Consider the following 17,345-nt stretch of genomic DNA (forward strand, 5'->3'; position numbering starts at 1 on the left):
TGGCAGTATTAAAAGGAGAGAGAGATAGTCTTGTAGGTAGGCAGGATCCAACCCATTTAGGGCCTTATGTTTAAAAAAAAAAGAAAGAAAGATAAAATACTCCAGCCTTTAACCTACAGGCAGCCAGTGTAGATCCTGGAGCACTGTGTAGTGTGCTCATCTCTCTTTAAAACAATTGGGCTGCCACATTCAGCAGCAGCTTTAGTTTCCAGGTGGATTTAAGTTGCAGTCCTATATAGAATGCACTGCAGTCATCCAAACCTGGGAATGCCAAAGGCATAGATAATGGTAACACTGACCGCATCCAAAACAAACTAGCACAGTCTCCTGGTCAGATGTAGCTGGCGGGGAGGGGGAAAGCCCCCTGGGCACCGCTGCGCTAGGATCATTTAACCAAACTGGGGATCCAACAGTACTCCCAGATTGTGAGCCTAAGTCACAAATGTCAGACACACATGGTAGGGCAGATATAATCCTCACTTGCCATTTGCTTTTCCTCAATCTATGAATGTCACTCCAGTCTTATCCTGATTTAGCCAGCTAGCTCTCATCCATGCCCCACTCTCATCTAGCCACTGAAACGCATTTGACTGCACTGGCTGTTCAAGTGAGCTGGAGTCTTGTAGCATGGTGTCTTCAGAATATTGAGATCCCCACAGCCCAGCCATTAGCCTTGTATACACTTTGAGCAATTGTGGAGACAAGAAGGAGCCCTATGGAACTGGACAATGCCCCTGGGGTTGAAGAGCAACTGCCCAGCTCTACCTTCTGGGAGTGCTCATTGAGGAAGGAATTGAGCCATTGAGAACTGTCTTACTCCTCCGCACTGCAGTCTGCAAGTGAGTCAGTAACACCCCCTGGTCAATAGTATTGAAGGAAGCTGATGGATCTCACAATATCAAGCTGGACACCAATCTTCAGCTGTTTCATGGAGGAGATCAGCCCCTCATGGCACCAATGGTTAAACACTGGAATAAATTGCCTAGGGAGGTTGTAGAATCTCCATCATTGGAGATTTTTACGGGCAGGTTAGACTAACACCTGTCAGGGATGGTCTAGATAATACTTAGTCCTGTCATGAGTGCAGGGGACTGGATTAGATAACAGGGTGGATTTGATTTAAATCACTAGTCAGGAAGACTCAATTTAATCATGGATTTCTACATAAAAGTGCATTCTTGTTGGTTGGTGTAACCTTGATACGTATTCTTCGTAACTCAGAGATAGATGTAGATTTCATTCTTAGAAGATACACACTATACATTTTTAAAGTAATTTATTTTGAAAACTTTTCAGATTAGTTTTACAGCTGTATCACAAAATGAATGATTGTTTGGTTATTTCATTTACCAAAGGTAATTGAAGCAGATATTTATGAAGTCATTGGGAGGTGAACTATCTGCAGTTCAACAGGTTAATCATTAATATTTGGAGGATTTTCTTGCCATGTTGTATTAGGACGAGAACATCACCAGACAGACATTTAAATTGTTTTATTTAACTAAAACAACAATGTTATGTATTCTGGATTTTTTTCTTCAACAGCAAACATAATATTTTAACAAAACAAGCATATGGTTTTTTGAATTTAGTTAAACATTCAAGTTTTTTAAAATCAGGTTTGTTTTTGTTAAAATTGTTTTTAATTAAAATAGTTACATGAAATATTTTTTTTTTAAACAAAAATTAAATCGACTATGTCAGGCAGGTCAACATGAGAAATTTAAAATATTGGCTTCTGCAGCTAACTCAGTCATCTTCACCTTCATTTCCCATTTGTTCATAATCTGGAAAAGAAAAACAAGCTTTCCTGCTTTTTCAGGTCCCAAATGATTTCTCAATTTGGAATGAATTAGTCCAAAGGAAGAAAATATTCTTTCTACTCCGGCATAAGAAGCTACTGTTGTTAAAAGTGAGATTATCACTTCAACAGTCTCTGAATCCAAGTGCTTAAGTGACTTCCATCAGTTCACTGGTGTGACTTTCTTTAAAACATCATCAGCAAACATATATTTCTTGAATGGTTCTTATTCCGAAACTGAGTCTCTTTTACAGCCTGCTGCCATTATAGGTTTTCCCTTCTAGTGAGAGAATGGTATGGTAGATCTCAAATCAATGAAGGCTACACTCAGAAAGACCTCAAGACTTCTGGAATATGCTGCTCAAACAGTTTCCCTTTTGTTTCTACTGCCTGACCCTCCCTTCTCACATTTATCTGCAGACTTCTTTTCCTTGTCCAGATCTATTCCACTCCCAACTATCTTCTATTCATTGAAATTTTTGAAACTTTGCACTTTTAGAGAGAAGTAAGGGATTGACTCTGTGTACACAAATTTGCAGAGGGACAATAGGGTTGAGGTCTGTTATTTCTCACCTCTATAATTTATTTATTTATTTAAAAACATTTTTGCTGTTAACAAGCATGTTATCTCTGGAGACACAAATCCACAGTTTGAGAACTGCAGAACTAAGCATCTCTGATGGTATCTTCTAGTCCCATTGGGTAGATAGAAAGATGAACCTAAATAATCTATACAGAAACCCCTGGAACCCCATAAGATTGGGTCTCTAAACCATTGGAACTAATTTACAAAACTTTTCTTAAACATTACATGAGTATATTGTCTCATATTATAGAATTAGAATTTATAATCCCTATTCCATGATGAGATATCTTTGAGCCATAATGTATCTTAATTAAAACTATCTTTAGATAGTTTTTCCCCTCAAAAAGCATTTTATCAAAAAAATCTGATATTTTTTTTATTTTATTTTATTTTTTTAAAAATCATTGATTTTTATCCACCCTGCTAGATGACCTCTCAAGGTCCCTTCCAGTTCTATGATTCTATGATGCAGTTTCTGTCCCATCTACCTGACTTGCTGGTGGGGGATGCAAGTTTGGCTAAGCAAGATCCATGCAAGTGTAGTGGCTTCCAAACCTGGCCATCTGTTTGTTATACTCAATGGAGGTGTGTGGGGTTCCTTTAAGAAGGGCTCACACCCTCCTCAGTATAATCATAGATGGCAGGATGCGATAGGCTAGGCCAAAGCCTGTGTCAGTCCATCCCCAGACCTGGTTCCTGCTGCTGCTGCAACCAGATTCAAAGTTTGTTTAAATCTGTCACTTCCCCAAGCCAGAGCTGTGATCTCGGGACTGATTTAACGTAACCAGTTGGGAGAAGATATATCCGTAGGGGTACATCATCTGTCACCTGCTCCACTTAGTAACAGTCCCTCTCTCAGCAAATTTAAAAGATGAATGTTGCCTACTGTCTGTCCTGTGCTGCAGAAAACTGGTTGGATTGGACTTGGCTGTGATTACACATGGAGATCTTTAATACTAGCCAATAGTCAGGTAGCATGTGGTTTTTATGATCTCCTGATCTGGGGCAGCTGGTAAGGTGCAAAAGGTTTCATAAGGCTTGATTTTCCATGTTGCCTGGCTTCTGCTTGCCTCTGTGGAATTTTGTGCATACTCTTCTTATGCATTATCACCTGCACATGCAAGGTGTAGACTCCATGTGCATTAGGCAGGAGTTGAGTGTGTCAGTTCTATCTGGATACGTATGGTTTTTGTGTGTGTGAACAAGGCAGTGACTATCTTCTCCTGTGTGCTTAGGTGACTGCACACAAAAAATGGGTACTCAACTGAATATGCATGAGTGAAGGTGCCCTTTTAAAAAGCAGGCCCACAGCATTTGCAGTATTAGCTTGGGAATATTAATCATTTCCCAGAGCTGTGCGGAGACGAGCCTTGGTCTCCAAATCTAGATCTGAATCTGAACGCCCCCGAAGTTCAGGACCGGGGACTTGAATTCCTGGTTCAGCCCCATCTCTAGTTCTGTGTGGACTTCCTTCTTATACTCAATTCAATGAGGTGACACTGATATTATCCACTTACACCCAGTATTTTCATTCCGTTCCCAAACAGTGCCAAATTCAGACCTCATGTAAGCAGATGCAACTACATTGATTGGAATGGATTTCAAGGGAGTGGCACCCACTTAGAGGCTTATGAAAAGTATGTCCTGCCACTATTCCTTGATGCAATGTAAACCCCATCCCAGCTGCTTAAAATTTCTTCAAACTTAATTAAATCATCCTTCCACTTGATCTCCTGAATGTAAATGTGCAATCCTTTTCCCCAGTTGTCTTGTCAAAATAGCTGCAGCAGCAGTGTCAGTGAACAGCACCCAACAACCTGACTGTGACCGTGTGCAGGGTTCTCTCATGCGGGTATCAGGAGTTAATCACCGTCTCTGTCCTATGGCCATAAAGCATTAAGAGCAACTTCATTGTGAGTTTCCCTTGTGCAGTTCTAATAGGTCTGATTTTGTTCTCACTGAGCATGTCCAAAACACCCCAAGGAACTATGGATCTGTCCTCTGCACATTAAAGCTGTTACTATGGAGATGGCTTATTCCCAGGGCGTTTGAAGCACACCGAGTAGATTTAAAGGCTAATCCTGGGGGAAGGGTTTACATAAGCAAGAAATCTTAGAAGGCCAACTGTTCGTGAGAGAGCTCGGGGATTCCATGATTCCTGTGATTCTAACAGTCTTAGCTAGACCCTGGCTGATGAATAGATAGTGATGGTTAGTGTTGGTGGCCTGGCACTTTGTCATTTTTAAGTGGGTTGAATTTTTTTTTTAATGGTTTCCAAGTTGCTAAGAAAACTGAATTTTAAAAGCAACCATCTTAGACCATGAACAGCACACTAATTGCATTATCAAAGGAACATATGAAAATTTGTACCTGTAGTTGTCCCTAAAATTTTAAAAAGGCACTATATAAGTAACAGTTAATTGATTCACACATTGTTTATAAATACACCTTAAAATCACAAAAGCACCCCTGTTTAGATTCTGATTTTAGAATACATTTTTCAGTCTGTAGTAGTATTTTTATTCTGATAAGGTGTTTTTTAAAGGGGAAGGAGATTAAAAATATAAATATTTGAGTTTTCCCTCCTTGTCCTGCTCTACCTTGTATCCACACGATTACAGATGTTTTTAAATATATATTTACTTTGTTCATGCTCTCTTTGCTCTGATTTCACAGTGGCCTGGGAATGGGTTTCAAATGAATTTTTAAAAAATATTAGTTATTTACACAGTAGCCTAGTGATCATTAAAATATGTATATAGCCTTTTTAAAATGTCATGTATTTGATAGAGATACTTCTTACATAATTAGTCCAAATCCTTGATCTTCTTATAATAATAATGTTACAGTACCACCTACTGACTCGGTGCTAGGCATTGTACAAACGTATATAGACCCTGCTCCCAAGAGCCTACAATTGAAATAAAGGTTCTGACCACCTGTAGCTGACATTCAAGATACTAAGTGTTCAATGCTATTTCTTTCTTTTTCTTCTTTTATAGAATATAAAGAAACAGTCATGAACCAGGACCTGATTGTGCTAGGCGCTGTACAAACACAGAACAAAAAGAACAGACCCTTTCCCAAAGAGTTTATAATCTAAGTAATCTCCCAGGATTTGGCCAATTTTATTTACTCAGAAAACCATAATGGTGTTTCTGTTAAACTGTGTAATGTAAATCTTTTGGAATCTTTCAGAACAAAGGAATCATTCCCATGCACGGACAATTCTTAAATTTCAGTATTTTGCCCCCTCCTACTCCCAATCATTAGACCAATATTGGCTTGAGTAATTGCGTGCCAGGTTTCAGGATTGAAATGAAAGATTTGTTTCTAAATAATATTGCCCTGTTGATTTGGCTTTAGCGTTGCCCTAACATTGGCACACAGTTTCGCAGAGGGGTGCATGATATAAAGACCTCATTGGATTAGGTTAGACAAGCATGAATGGAAAGTTCACAAAGTGCATTTTCTGTAGTTTGCAAGGCCAGGCCAATTGCTCTGTGAAATACCCGCAGTTGGAGTTCGTTTGAGGAATTTCTAGGGGGTGCCTTAAATCAGCCCCTCAGGGCAATTGTACTTTAGAAGGAGTCTTCAGAGGAAGATTTGGAAATCAGATGACAAGAGTTAGTTAAGGTTGTCCCAAATAGTCTGCAATTTAGGGGTAAAAGTGGAATTGAGGACAGATAAGATATAAAAACAAAAACTTGGGAGAAGCAGAAACCAGAGCTTGAATTGAGAGAGAAATACAAGTCACCTCATCAAAATATTTAAACAAAGGTTAATTTAATTTCTACAGCGAAGTAAGGGGAACTTACTGCAGTCTCTTTGCTACAACTTTTACGAACACCTTGTTGTTTTAGTCCCTCATGAGGCTTACGATCAACCAGACCAGATTATCTCGGGTTGCTGAATAATTTTTCCTTAGCAACATCATAATTTAGGGTTGCCATATTTCCACAATCAAAAAAGAGGATACTGGGGGGGGGGAAGCCCCGCCCCATCCACTCCCTCCCATTTCCCACCCCCTGACTGCCCCCCTCAGAACCCCAACCCCCCCTGCTTCTTGTCCCCTGACTGCCCCCTGCTGAGAACCCCTCACCCTAACTGCCCCCCCTAGGACCCTACCTGTCCCCTGACTGCCCCGACCCTTATCCACTCGCATGGGTGGCAGGGTTGTAGAAATTTTGGTGGTGCCCAGAACCCCCCCCACCTGCCTAAGGCTCTGGGAGGGGGGTTTGGTGGGGGGAGGAGGTCTGGGGTGCAGGTCCTGGGCTGGGGATTAAGGTGCAGGTTCTGGGATAGAGTTTGGGTGCTGGGTGCAGGCTCCGGGCTGGGGCAGGGGGTGGATGTGCAGAAGGGGGTGAGGCGTGCAGGCTCTGGGATGGAGTTTGGGGATGGGAGGCAGTGCAAAGGGAGGGGGTGCAGGCTTGGGAGGGAGTTTGAGGGCAGGAGGGGGTGTGGGGGGAGGGGGTTTGGGAGGGAGTTTGGGGATAGGAGGGGATGCAGGGGTGAGGGCTGTGGGTCTGAGGATGAGGGGTTCATGATGCAGGAGGGGGCTCAGGGATGGAGCAGAGGATTAGGGAGTGGGGGGATGAGGGCTCTGGCTGGGGCTGGGGATGAGGGGTTCATGATGCAGGAGGAGGCTCAGGGCTGGGGCAGAGGATTAGGGTACGGGCGGATAAGGGTTGGGGCTGAAGATGAGGGGTTCATGATGCAGGAGGAGGCTCAGGGCTGGGGCAGAGGATTAGGGTGCGGGGGGATCAGGGCTGGGGCTGAGGGGTTTGGGGCATTGGAGAGGCTCAGGGCTAGGGTGGAAGGACAGGGTAAGGGCAGCCTGTCATCCCATCAGTGGATGGGGGACGCTAGGACCTGGGGGCAGCAGACAGCAGTTGTTGCTGGCTCTGGCAGTACAAGCAGGCAAGGGAGAGGCAGGCAGGGAGGGGGGACTCCACGGGGGCGGATGCGCGGAGGGGGGGGTGGCAGGTGGAGGCCGGGGACCCATCCAACACTCCCCTGCTCCCTGACTGTTCCCCCCCCCCCCGACTCCCCTTACCATTCTGGCTCCATGTGTTTGCAAAACACGCTGCCCAGTGGGTCGGTTTGTGTGTTACACAGGGCTGCAGGCAGAGGGAGGGGGGAGCAGGGGAGGGCTCTGGTTGCTGGAGGCCAACGGGAGCGGTTCAATCAGCCCAGCCGCCCAATTAGCAGCCGCACTCTGCATGGAAGGGAGGCGAGGGAGAAAAAAAACCCAGACATTTTAACCTTGTTACCAATTCCTCCCAGATGGCTATTTAGAGACGCAAAAGCCGGACATGTCCGGGGAAATATGGACAGATGGTAACCCTACGTAACTAGAAATAAAGTAATGAGGGGAGCCATTTTTTAAGAGCATCAACCCGATATCTATTTGCGGGGTGTGGGAGGTGGAGTTTGGCTTCTGCAGTTAATTAGCATGTAGATGTTTAACTAGCTTATTTGAGGGTGCAGTCAGATGTCTGTCTTATGCAATTAGTTGTGTGCACCAAATGGTGCCCAGAAAAATAAAGGCCACTTTTTATTGTGGGAAGGTGTGTGTGTGTGCGTGCGTGCAGGGAAAGGGGTAAGAGAAGGGAGACTTGTACACAAGGCCAGTGAAATGGAAAGATGGAATTGATGGCATTGCTTTTCTCTCTTTCTCAGGTTATGAGGGTGTTGCAGAGTTCTTCACAGACCTCCTGAACCACATAGCTGCTGTCCTGCAGGGCCAGACACCGGAGGTGACCCAGCTAAACCTCAGCAAACTCCTGGCTGAGCAGACCGGCGGCATAGTAGGGGAGCGGACATGCTGTGCTAGTACAGGCTGCCGAAGCGTGGTGGGAAAAGACTCCTCCTGGATTGTGGAAAGTGAGACCAACAGCTCAGTAAAGCTGCAGCACCAGAGACTAGGCTGCAACTCTGCAGTGTCCCCCAGCTTTCAGCAGCACTGCGTTGCCACGTTGGCAACAAAAGCGTCCTCTCAATAGCCAGACAACACCATGGACTGAGGAAAAGCCGTGGGGAGTCAAATCACGGTCCTAGAATCAGAGCAGGCTGTAACAAATTTCTATTGATTTAACACGATTTGTTGATGAAATTATCTGAAAAGGAGTGGGGAAGAAAAATGATCCAGATACATTTCTTCAGATTCCAGTTGCAAATCTGTAGTGAGCTTGCACATGCTTGTGTTTTTAACACTAGACCTTAATGTGGGAGGGTTGCTTTTGCGTTTCGTTTTAGATTTTATTTGTAATCACCAGTGACCAGCATTTTAAAATCAGACCTCATGGAACCGGAAAGAATTATAGTTGACGTGGCGTGCGTGACAATGCTAGAGATTTTCACCTTTCCAGAGTACTTCCCATTCCCTCTTTCCAGCTGGAGCCTTGAAAAGAACATTTAAAAAAGCTTCAGTATCAGCAGAATAGGTGTGCCCAGAGCTTCATTGGCAACTTGCTGAGGGCAGTAGGGCTGCATCTTATTTGATGGCTCAAAACAGATTGCAGCTGCCCTCCTGTTTAAAACTGAGGTGGAGACTGCAGTTTCAACTCAGGGGTTCTCTTCCTTGAACCGAGTTGTTTAAGATAAAGGAAGCTTCAAATTGTATTTTGCCACAAGAATGCTACCATGGCAGTAAAGAATCTTTTTTGATCCAGCAAGGCTTGAGTTTTAAAAGCAAAGGATGCATACTACTAGTGGGAGTTGGGTGTCTTGGTAGATAAAACACTGCTCTTTGTACTTTTGGCTGGCCATGAGACCCTAAAGCTTATTCTTTAGCCGAGAAAATAATTGTCCTTCCATTTCACTCAGGCAAAGCGCAGGAATGCTTTGCTAGAGGGCTAGCAAATGGATCCATTTTTACTTTCACAGAGTAGTACACCAGCCTTGCACATCCTGTAAATACATGTGTAATTCAGATTTGTAGCCACTATTCTCCATTAATACACAGCTATGCATAAATCATTGCTCTCAACAGTGATTGAACATGAGCAAAATTGGAGCGAGCAGGGTTTTGTGTAGGTTTGATTTGTGACAGTTTTTCTGATTTAGAGACTGTTACTATCTGGGACTGCCAGAGGAGGCTAGGCAGGTAAATTACAAGAGTAGTGGGTGTACTCGTTTGTGAACTGTAGCACAGGCTGATCATACATTACAGTTGAGATACCGTAGCAAAACTAAAATGTATGTTCTCTTCCTGCAACATGGCAGCATCTTCTGTCCTTTTAAATTTCCTGCAGCTTTTGTCAATCGTGAACACTAAATCGGAAGTAACTGAATCAGTCAATGCTGTAAAAGCAGGTTTCAAGCATACACGTTATTTTTATGGGGCTCAAGGCCTTTCCATCTTTAAGAAATCCCTAAAATATGTTCACGGAGATGCTATTACAAAAGCTCTGGGATGTGACAATTCCATGTTTTTCTATGTTAAGCATTTATAGAGCATGCATCACCATAACACCGTAGCGTCAACTATTCTAGTATCTGATAGCCACTGTGGAGGGAAGGAGCAGGTAGGGGATGTAACACAACCTTAGGATAATGGAGGTAGCCAGAGCAGGAAGACAGGGAGGGAGGAGTGAGCCAAACCATTTGAAAAATGCTCACTGCCATATGGTGGTGGGCCATCCCTCATGGAGAAGTCCTATAGGTTCCTGTAAAAATCACTCTTAACCTTTCTATAGGGTTTTATTGGAGGGGAGGGGCTATCAATTTCTGTTAAATTCTACAAGACTGTTCCATAAGGAATGTCATTTGTCTTTGGGATTTCGGAGTCAGGTTTGTATGAAACACGAATACAGCAAAGTTCCTGGATTTGTGTACAAATCAATTCTGAATTGGGCACCTGTCATAACCCTAGTATGCATTGAGGCTGCTGAATAATTGCTGAATCCCACCGTTTACTGCATGTTGTAGGTCCCAGGTGGCAGGGGTGGGAGTGAGGAGGACAACCATAGTTATGGACTTATAACAATGATTGATCAAACCTTTCCTAGAGCCAAGACTGAAATAAAATAGACATCGAAAGGTTTTTTTTTGAGATCTTTTTATGTTTCAAGTAAAACAAAGATGCCCTCAGGAAGGAACCCACCAGTGTGTATTTTTGTATGGTACTCTTGTGTAACTGGTGGGTGGAATGTTTATAGATTTGCCATTTGCTTCCTTTATTAAAATGGAAAAAATGTAATGGGTGGTGGTGGGAGGAAAAGAAGTGATGCTTAATATGGTTTAGTAACACGAGACCTTTCAAACTAACTGTGTTTACGTGAATCAGAGTGTTGGATCCAGTTAAAATGTCTGTATGCTGTTTCCTAGTTATAACATTGAATAAGAATTTATTTTCCCTGGCTACCTTCTGAATTTTGGTTGGCCTATTTTGCACTGCTTTATTTCTCCAAAATAAACTACTGAAATACAATTGTGCATTTTACACTTGTTTACAAATGATTGTTAAAAAGTTTATTTTGTAATTCTCTGAAGCCTTACAAGATACTTTACCTATTTAAGTATAATCCAGACCTTGGCAATAGTTAGAAAATAAGCTTAGTTCACTAGCATGATCCCTGACAGGGTCTTTCCAAAATTCTATAATTTATTTTTATTTAGCTAGATTATTGGTATCACTTTAATTTACTAGGCACAAATATCATGCAAATATTCTTTAATGACATAGCATTACAATGGGATTTTCAGATAGCTGCATGTAGCTACAATTTCAAGTAGCTACAATCGTGATATGTTTCTTCAGATTGACTCTCACAGTATAATTTTGCTAATTCACATGAACAGCTGGGAGACCAATGATGAACTATTGAAATGTGTGTTCATGTATCAAGTACACGAACAAATGCAGCAAAACAAGGAACAAAACAAACCACCCAAGATTACTTCACTGTAAAGACATTCAAGCGTGTGCTCAACTTTAAGCATGTTTTAAGTCCATCCCTATTCTGGAAAACACTTAAACACATGCATAACTTTAAACAAGTGCTTAAGTGCTTTGCTGAATCGGTGCCTTATTTGGCAAGTGTAGACTAGCTTTAGTTATGATGATGCTTCATAGTAAACTAGTTAATATTCTATAGTATATTTTATAAAAGTAATGAAGTCTTAGTAATATTAGACCTCACTATAGTGTCCTTGCTATTAAAACTTTCCTGAGAATTAGGGAGAGACCACTGTTTTGTGTATGTGAATTATAGGGTGTGTGAATTAGTGAGATTCTGCTGTGGTTTCAGATGTTTACATACTTATCATTGTATGGATTGATATCATTTCCACGGTAATTAGAATGGTCAACTGTTATCCAAAATGGGCCAAATTCTGTCCTATTAACTGTTGTAAAATCTGCAGTAACACTATTAACTTCATTGGCCTTTCTCCACATTTACTCTTGTTTAAATGGAGCAGAATTGACTGTGAAGGTCAAAATCTTGATCCTATTAAATCCAATTATAGTTTTGCAATTCAAAGATCAAGATTTGCCTTTATGTAGAGAATACTTGCATGGTATTAGAATAACCTGTAATGGAAAACCGTTACCATTTATCCATCTATCCACCCGACCGGCTTGCTTTGCCACATTATGCTTTGATTTGTAATGGTAAATCATTCAGAAGTTACATACTGCTTTATTCAAAGTGCAGTTTTAAAATGCAACCTAACTGTGATGATGATCAGTGGTTATGGTTAGTGAAATAGAACATACACTTGGACTAGGGCATTTTTCCTTTTGTTTTGTCCACATGTCTGGATATACAAAACCTGTGTGCTTTAGATGCTGACTGACTGGGCTGGCTGGCTTATAGGATGCCTCTTGTAGCTTGTAGACTGTTGATTTGTAAATCTAGGCTTTTTAAAAATCTGAATGATAAAGTGGTTCAAAGATCCCAGTTCTAAATGCATGTGCACTTGTACGTAGGAGATCTGTTAGATTTTGGTGTAATCTTCTGCAGCAGGTTGCAGAAACAAAACCACTGATAAGGTTTTTGTTTGTTTGTTTCATTTTCTTTTAAGTAGGTGAATACACATTAAGAGCCTGACCCTAAGGGCTAGTCTACACTGCCAAGGCAGCGCTTTAACGTGGCTTCTGTAGTCACGGCACAGAAAAACCACCTCCACGAGCGCGGCTACCAGCGCTGTGCACTGTCTACACTGGTGCTTTACAGCGCTGAAACTTGCTGCGCTGGGGGGGGGGGGGGGTTTTCACACCCCTGAGCGAGAAAGTTGCAGCGCTGTAAAGTGCCAGTGTAGATAAGCCCTGAGACTTCAGTGAGAGTTGCAGGTGCTAAGGCTCTCCCAAGGTAAACCCCCAAATTCTTCAGATAATTTAGGACTGTATCATGAAACATGCAATTGGTGTTTTGCACAGAAATCTGTATCAGGATACAGCCAAAAGGCAACAGAGTAAAACTGGCCAAAAGCTTTAGATGTCTCTGGAAAAAATAATCTTTGATCCTTTCCAGACTTCTCAGTTTTTAGGCAAACATTTGCTTCACAAATTGTGAGAGTGGTAGTAGTGTCAAGTGGATCTGTTTTTTTGGTTGTTTTGTTTTGTTTTGTTTTTTTTCCAAACTAGCTAGCAGCTCTAAGCCTGCACAGCTGTGCAGAAAATCTTGGTGGTGTGTGTGGGTTTTTTTTTTTTTTTTTTTTTTAAATGAATAAACTCTAGTACATAGTTTGTCACAGTTATCCCTGTGCCACTTGCGGTAATTTACTTGCATTACCTTTGCTAATTTTCTTTTCTTTTCCCCTCCCTTTTTAGTAACTGCTATATTGTTTTATAGCCTTTACATGTAAATTATGCACAGTATTGCAATACTTTTTAAAAATTAGAAGTTGGAGAAAACATTCAGTGTAGATTAAAATGTTTCCTTTAATATAATCTCCTTTTACACACACTCACACTTTCTCTGTCTTCCAGATCAGCTTGTTGATTTTATTTGTACCTGCTGCTTTAATACCAGTATCATACGGATGTACTCACCAGAATAGATCCTTTTGCACCTTCATTTCCCCCACCCACTCTATGGATCCAGGCCACCAAAAGCTAAACTCGTGACTGCATGTGTCTGTTTATATCTCCACTAGATTCAACAAGTTCTCATGTGGTTAGAGTTTTAAAATACATTTAAGTGAATCTGGTTCTAAATAGTGCAGTGAAATCTATAGTAAAGTAGAGTGAACGTTATAGAGTATTGCAGCACATAGCAATGTTTGGTTGCTGTTTGATTTATACTGAACTTCTGCTTACTGTGAAGCTTTTCTGTAGTGGGAAGACGACGTCACTATAAGAAGATTGTGTGTGCGTGTGCGAGAGACAGAGATAGTCTGATGGTGTCACATGGACTTGGAACTGTGGCTTGAGCCAATTTGTCATTATTTGCACAGGGAAGGATGGTGAATAACAAGAATCCAAATCCCTTTGCTGGCTTGTAGCTCCTGATGGGCTGTTTCATTGGTGCCCTGGAAAACTCCAGAATCAGCCATAATTGCTAATGAATAGAGCTCATAGAAATCAGGTCTTCCTGTTAATCCTTTTAAGGAAATCCATATTGTATTTTCTTTATCTTCCATTCCTTCTACAGTAGTTTTCAGATATAAATTAATTTAACAATCTTGTATGTGAAAAGGCATATATATCTAAACATATATTAAAATTATAAAAGGGCACATCTATGTAAGTATAAAATAGTGACTCCTATGTTTGAGATGTTAGCAGCCCAAAAGAATGAGAGAGTTGTTTATCTCTTGTAAAAAGTCAGTGCTGTTAAAAAAAACAAAAAAATGTATTAGATGTATTTTTTTTAATTATTTATTTCTTTGGATCATATATTTGGTATTTTACATAGCTCCTGCATATCCCTGTGAGAACCACACGTCCCACTGAAATGCAGTCATTCTCCCTACAAATAATCCCTTAAAATCCTACAGCTTTAAAAAAATATCCCTTCCTGTGTGAATGGAGTTGTATACCCCCTTTGTTGTCCTCTTAGGCATGTTTAAAATTCAGTGTCTCCAGTCCAAAGCCATCAGTTTTTGGGACCATTTTTTTTTTTTTTGGGTGCGGAGTTTCACAAGTACAGTAATGTCCACACATGAACCAGCTTTATAGTGTTAACAAGTATGTTTTTGTGATTTGCTTCAGTCCTGTTCACAAATGACTTATGAAAAATAAAACCAGTTTTGTACTTAATTTGTATATAAATATATAAAAGAGAAAAATTCATGGCTTATTGTAAAAACCAAAAGTATTTACTCTTTGGCTTTTTACTTGTACTGCATGACTGAATACATGTGATGATGACAATGAAGATGGTGCTTTGTTCTCTCTGGTACCATTTATTTCAGTGGCAACTTACCCCTTTTCCTCATTTGCCAAGCACCTGTGATGGACACTATTTTGATTTTAACAGTAGAATAATATGCAGTACATATTGTATTGTTATTTCTGTAACTGTTTTGGAGACACAACTGTCCCTTTCCAACACATAATGAAATAAATGCCTTACAACATCTCTTATCTTGCATTCTGTTAATGAGTGGGAAGGGGGAAAGGTGGTTATGAGAAATTCACCTGCAAGACTTTGGTTTCCACATCTAATATCTTCCTCTTCCCTTTCCAAACTTCCAGTTATTTTGATTGATAATTGTGGACCTACTTGTATTGCCATTGCTAATGAGGGAGGTTTTTTCCCCTAGTAGGACTGATGGGAAAGTAGGATATGCATCAAACTTCACTGAGGTTTGGCCCTCAATACAGTCGGAGTCATGTTAGCTACAACGTTGTTTATGGTTGTTGATTGGTAGTGGTTTAGTGTGGTTTTCCCTTGATTGTAGTAGAGATGAAATTTGTGGTCTGAGAAACCTGTTATTAAATTCTGCTGGGCATTAAGTAATGAATAGCATAATTTGGCCACAGAAAAAAATCCCTGTCCACGCTGGCAGGGATGTTACAACATTGCTAAGTAGCAAACATTGTTTAAACATGGCTCTTGTTACAAGCATGAACAGGGCCTGCATGAAATAAAATCCGTGTCTTATTTCCTTGTGTACTTTTCAGTTTATTCTATAAGCATGAGTCCCTTAATTGGCGAATTAATGGGACACTGTCCAGTACAACTGAGCATTTACCAACAGCCCCATACTAGTGTCTGAGTTTACCTCCATTTCTTCTTCTCCTTAACACTGGGTATTTTTAACTCATCTGTGGCAACAGTCAGCAAATAATGACTTTTTTTTGTTTTGTTTTCTAGTATAGCTTAAAAATAGATTTATTCAGATGAGGGAAATTCTCTGAATTCTAAATACCTTTTATTGCTTTTTACTTGGTTAAAAAAGATATGTACCTTTAGGCACAGACATTTAGTATCTTTAAATGTCAATTCACTGTTCATACACAAACTGACCCCCCAAAAAATTTTCCATTGATGATGATCAAAATGTACTTATAGGCAAAGTAGGAAAAATACTGCTTGAGAATTTAGCGTTTGGTTTAAGGATGTTTATTTTGTATATTTTCAAATGTGATGTTGACAATTTTGTGCCTTAATGGTTATAAAACTTTTACTTTTTGAGTCTCAACAACTACTGGCATTAAATAATAATTGTCTGGCTCCTCCAATAATTTCCCACAACTGTGAAAATTTAAATTAATAAAAATTGAACAAAATGCTTAAAAGTAAACATTGATATGTATCGAAATTATTTAAAACATGAAAATCAAATTCTCCCAAGCCTCTTTATCTTGTAGGATTCTCTCAAAACAACATTTGTTCTTCTTTCCATTGATACCCGAACAAACTAATTATCTCTGCTGAGCTACCATTATGGAAAAGTCCTGTAGAATTTAATAGAAAACAGCCACCTTTCTGTGGGTTTTTTGAGCCATTCTATAGAAATTATTATTATAGTTATATTCTAATAGCACCGGCATTGTTTTAGGCACTGTCCACACAAACCTTGTCCCAAAGAATTTACAATCTCTGCTAAGAACTTCATAGGATGGTTTAAAACAAAAATCCTACACGAAAGCTATAACCCTCTAATAGTCCATAGCATTTTAGAATCATTTCTATGGATCCCCACTGATTTCTTCTCTAAAATCATTTTCATAATTGATATGGCCCTGTGGGCTAACAGAACACTGGACTAGGGGTCAGGAGTCTTGGGGTCTATTTCCGGGTCAGCCACAGACCTGTGTATGACCTTAAGCAAGTCACTTACCCTCCCTGTGTCGCTCTTTCCTCTCCCTCTTTTGTCTGTCATGCCTATCTATAATGTAAGTTCTTCAGGCTCTCCCATGATGTGCATGTATAGGACTTAATGCAGTGGGGCCTTGGTCTTGGATAGAGACACTAGGCACTGGTACAACATAAATAATAACAATGAGGCTCCTTTTACCCAAACAAAGCATGGAATTTAACTAGCGAGGTTAACTGCAATGCAATCCAGATCGTGGGGTAAAAATCCATGTACAAAAAATAAAATTAATAGACTAAGGGAGTCACAGATGGTATATCACAAAAAAAAAGTACTTGTACCAGATGTATCTTTTTAAAAAAAAAAATTGTACTGCAATTAGGGCAGTGGGAAAATTAGCTTTCTCTATACTAGGAACAACTGAATGGGGGTCTCTGTCTACAAGAAAACTGTACCTTGATTTGGGTAAAACACACTTCCATGACAGTGTTCCCTAACCAGCCTAAGGAACATGCAAGACTGTATCTGGGTATGAAACACAGGCAAGAGGTGTCTGCCACAGATTGGAACATTGCTTTAGCCTGCTCTTCTGGTTATTGTAATATGGGGTTAGGGTCAGATGGCGAGGGGGTGTCTTTAAAAAAAGAACTTTTCCTAAACTCTATCCACAATTCCAGATTAGCTTGATGCGTATGCTAAAATGATGTTCATCAATTAACTATAAAAAGCAACAAGGAGTCC

The 17,345-nt window shown here is 40.6% G+C and overlaps 1 protein-coding gene across 4 annotated transcripts in view; it reads left to right on the top strand.

The window, feature by feature from the left end:
• ITPK1 (inositol-tetrakisphosphate 1-kinase) overlaps positions 1-14,920 on the top strand; it is a 228,671-nt gene extending 213,751 nt beyond the window's left edge. For 3 of the 4 annotated variants that reach the window (XM_034768065.1, XM_034768064.1, XM_034768067.1), the window contains one exon: positions 8,070-14,920. In XM_034768065.1, the coding sequence (XP_034623956.1) occupies positions 8,070-8,392 (323 nt within the window). In that variant the 3' untranslated portion in view covers positions 8,393-14,920. Of the gene's footprint in view, positions 1-5,389; positions 6,362-8,069 lie in introns of those variants that run through there. The other variant, XM_034768066.1, reaches the window with a different exon arrangement.
• The last annotated feature ends 2,425 nt before the right edge of the window (positions 14,921-17,345 follow it).

The sequence above is a fragment of the Trachemys scripta genome, chromosome 4, assembly GCF_013100865.1.
Source record: "Trachemys scripta elegans isolate TJP31775 chromosome 4, CAS_Tse_1.0, whole genome shotgun sequence".
Classification (NCBI taxonomy): domain Eukaryota; kingdom Metazoa; phylum Chordata; order Testudines; family Emydidae; genus Trachemys; species Trachemys scripta.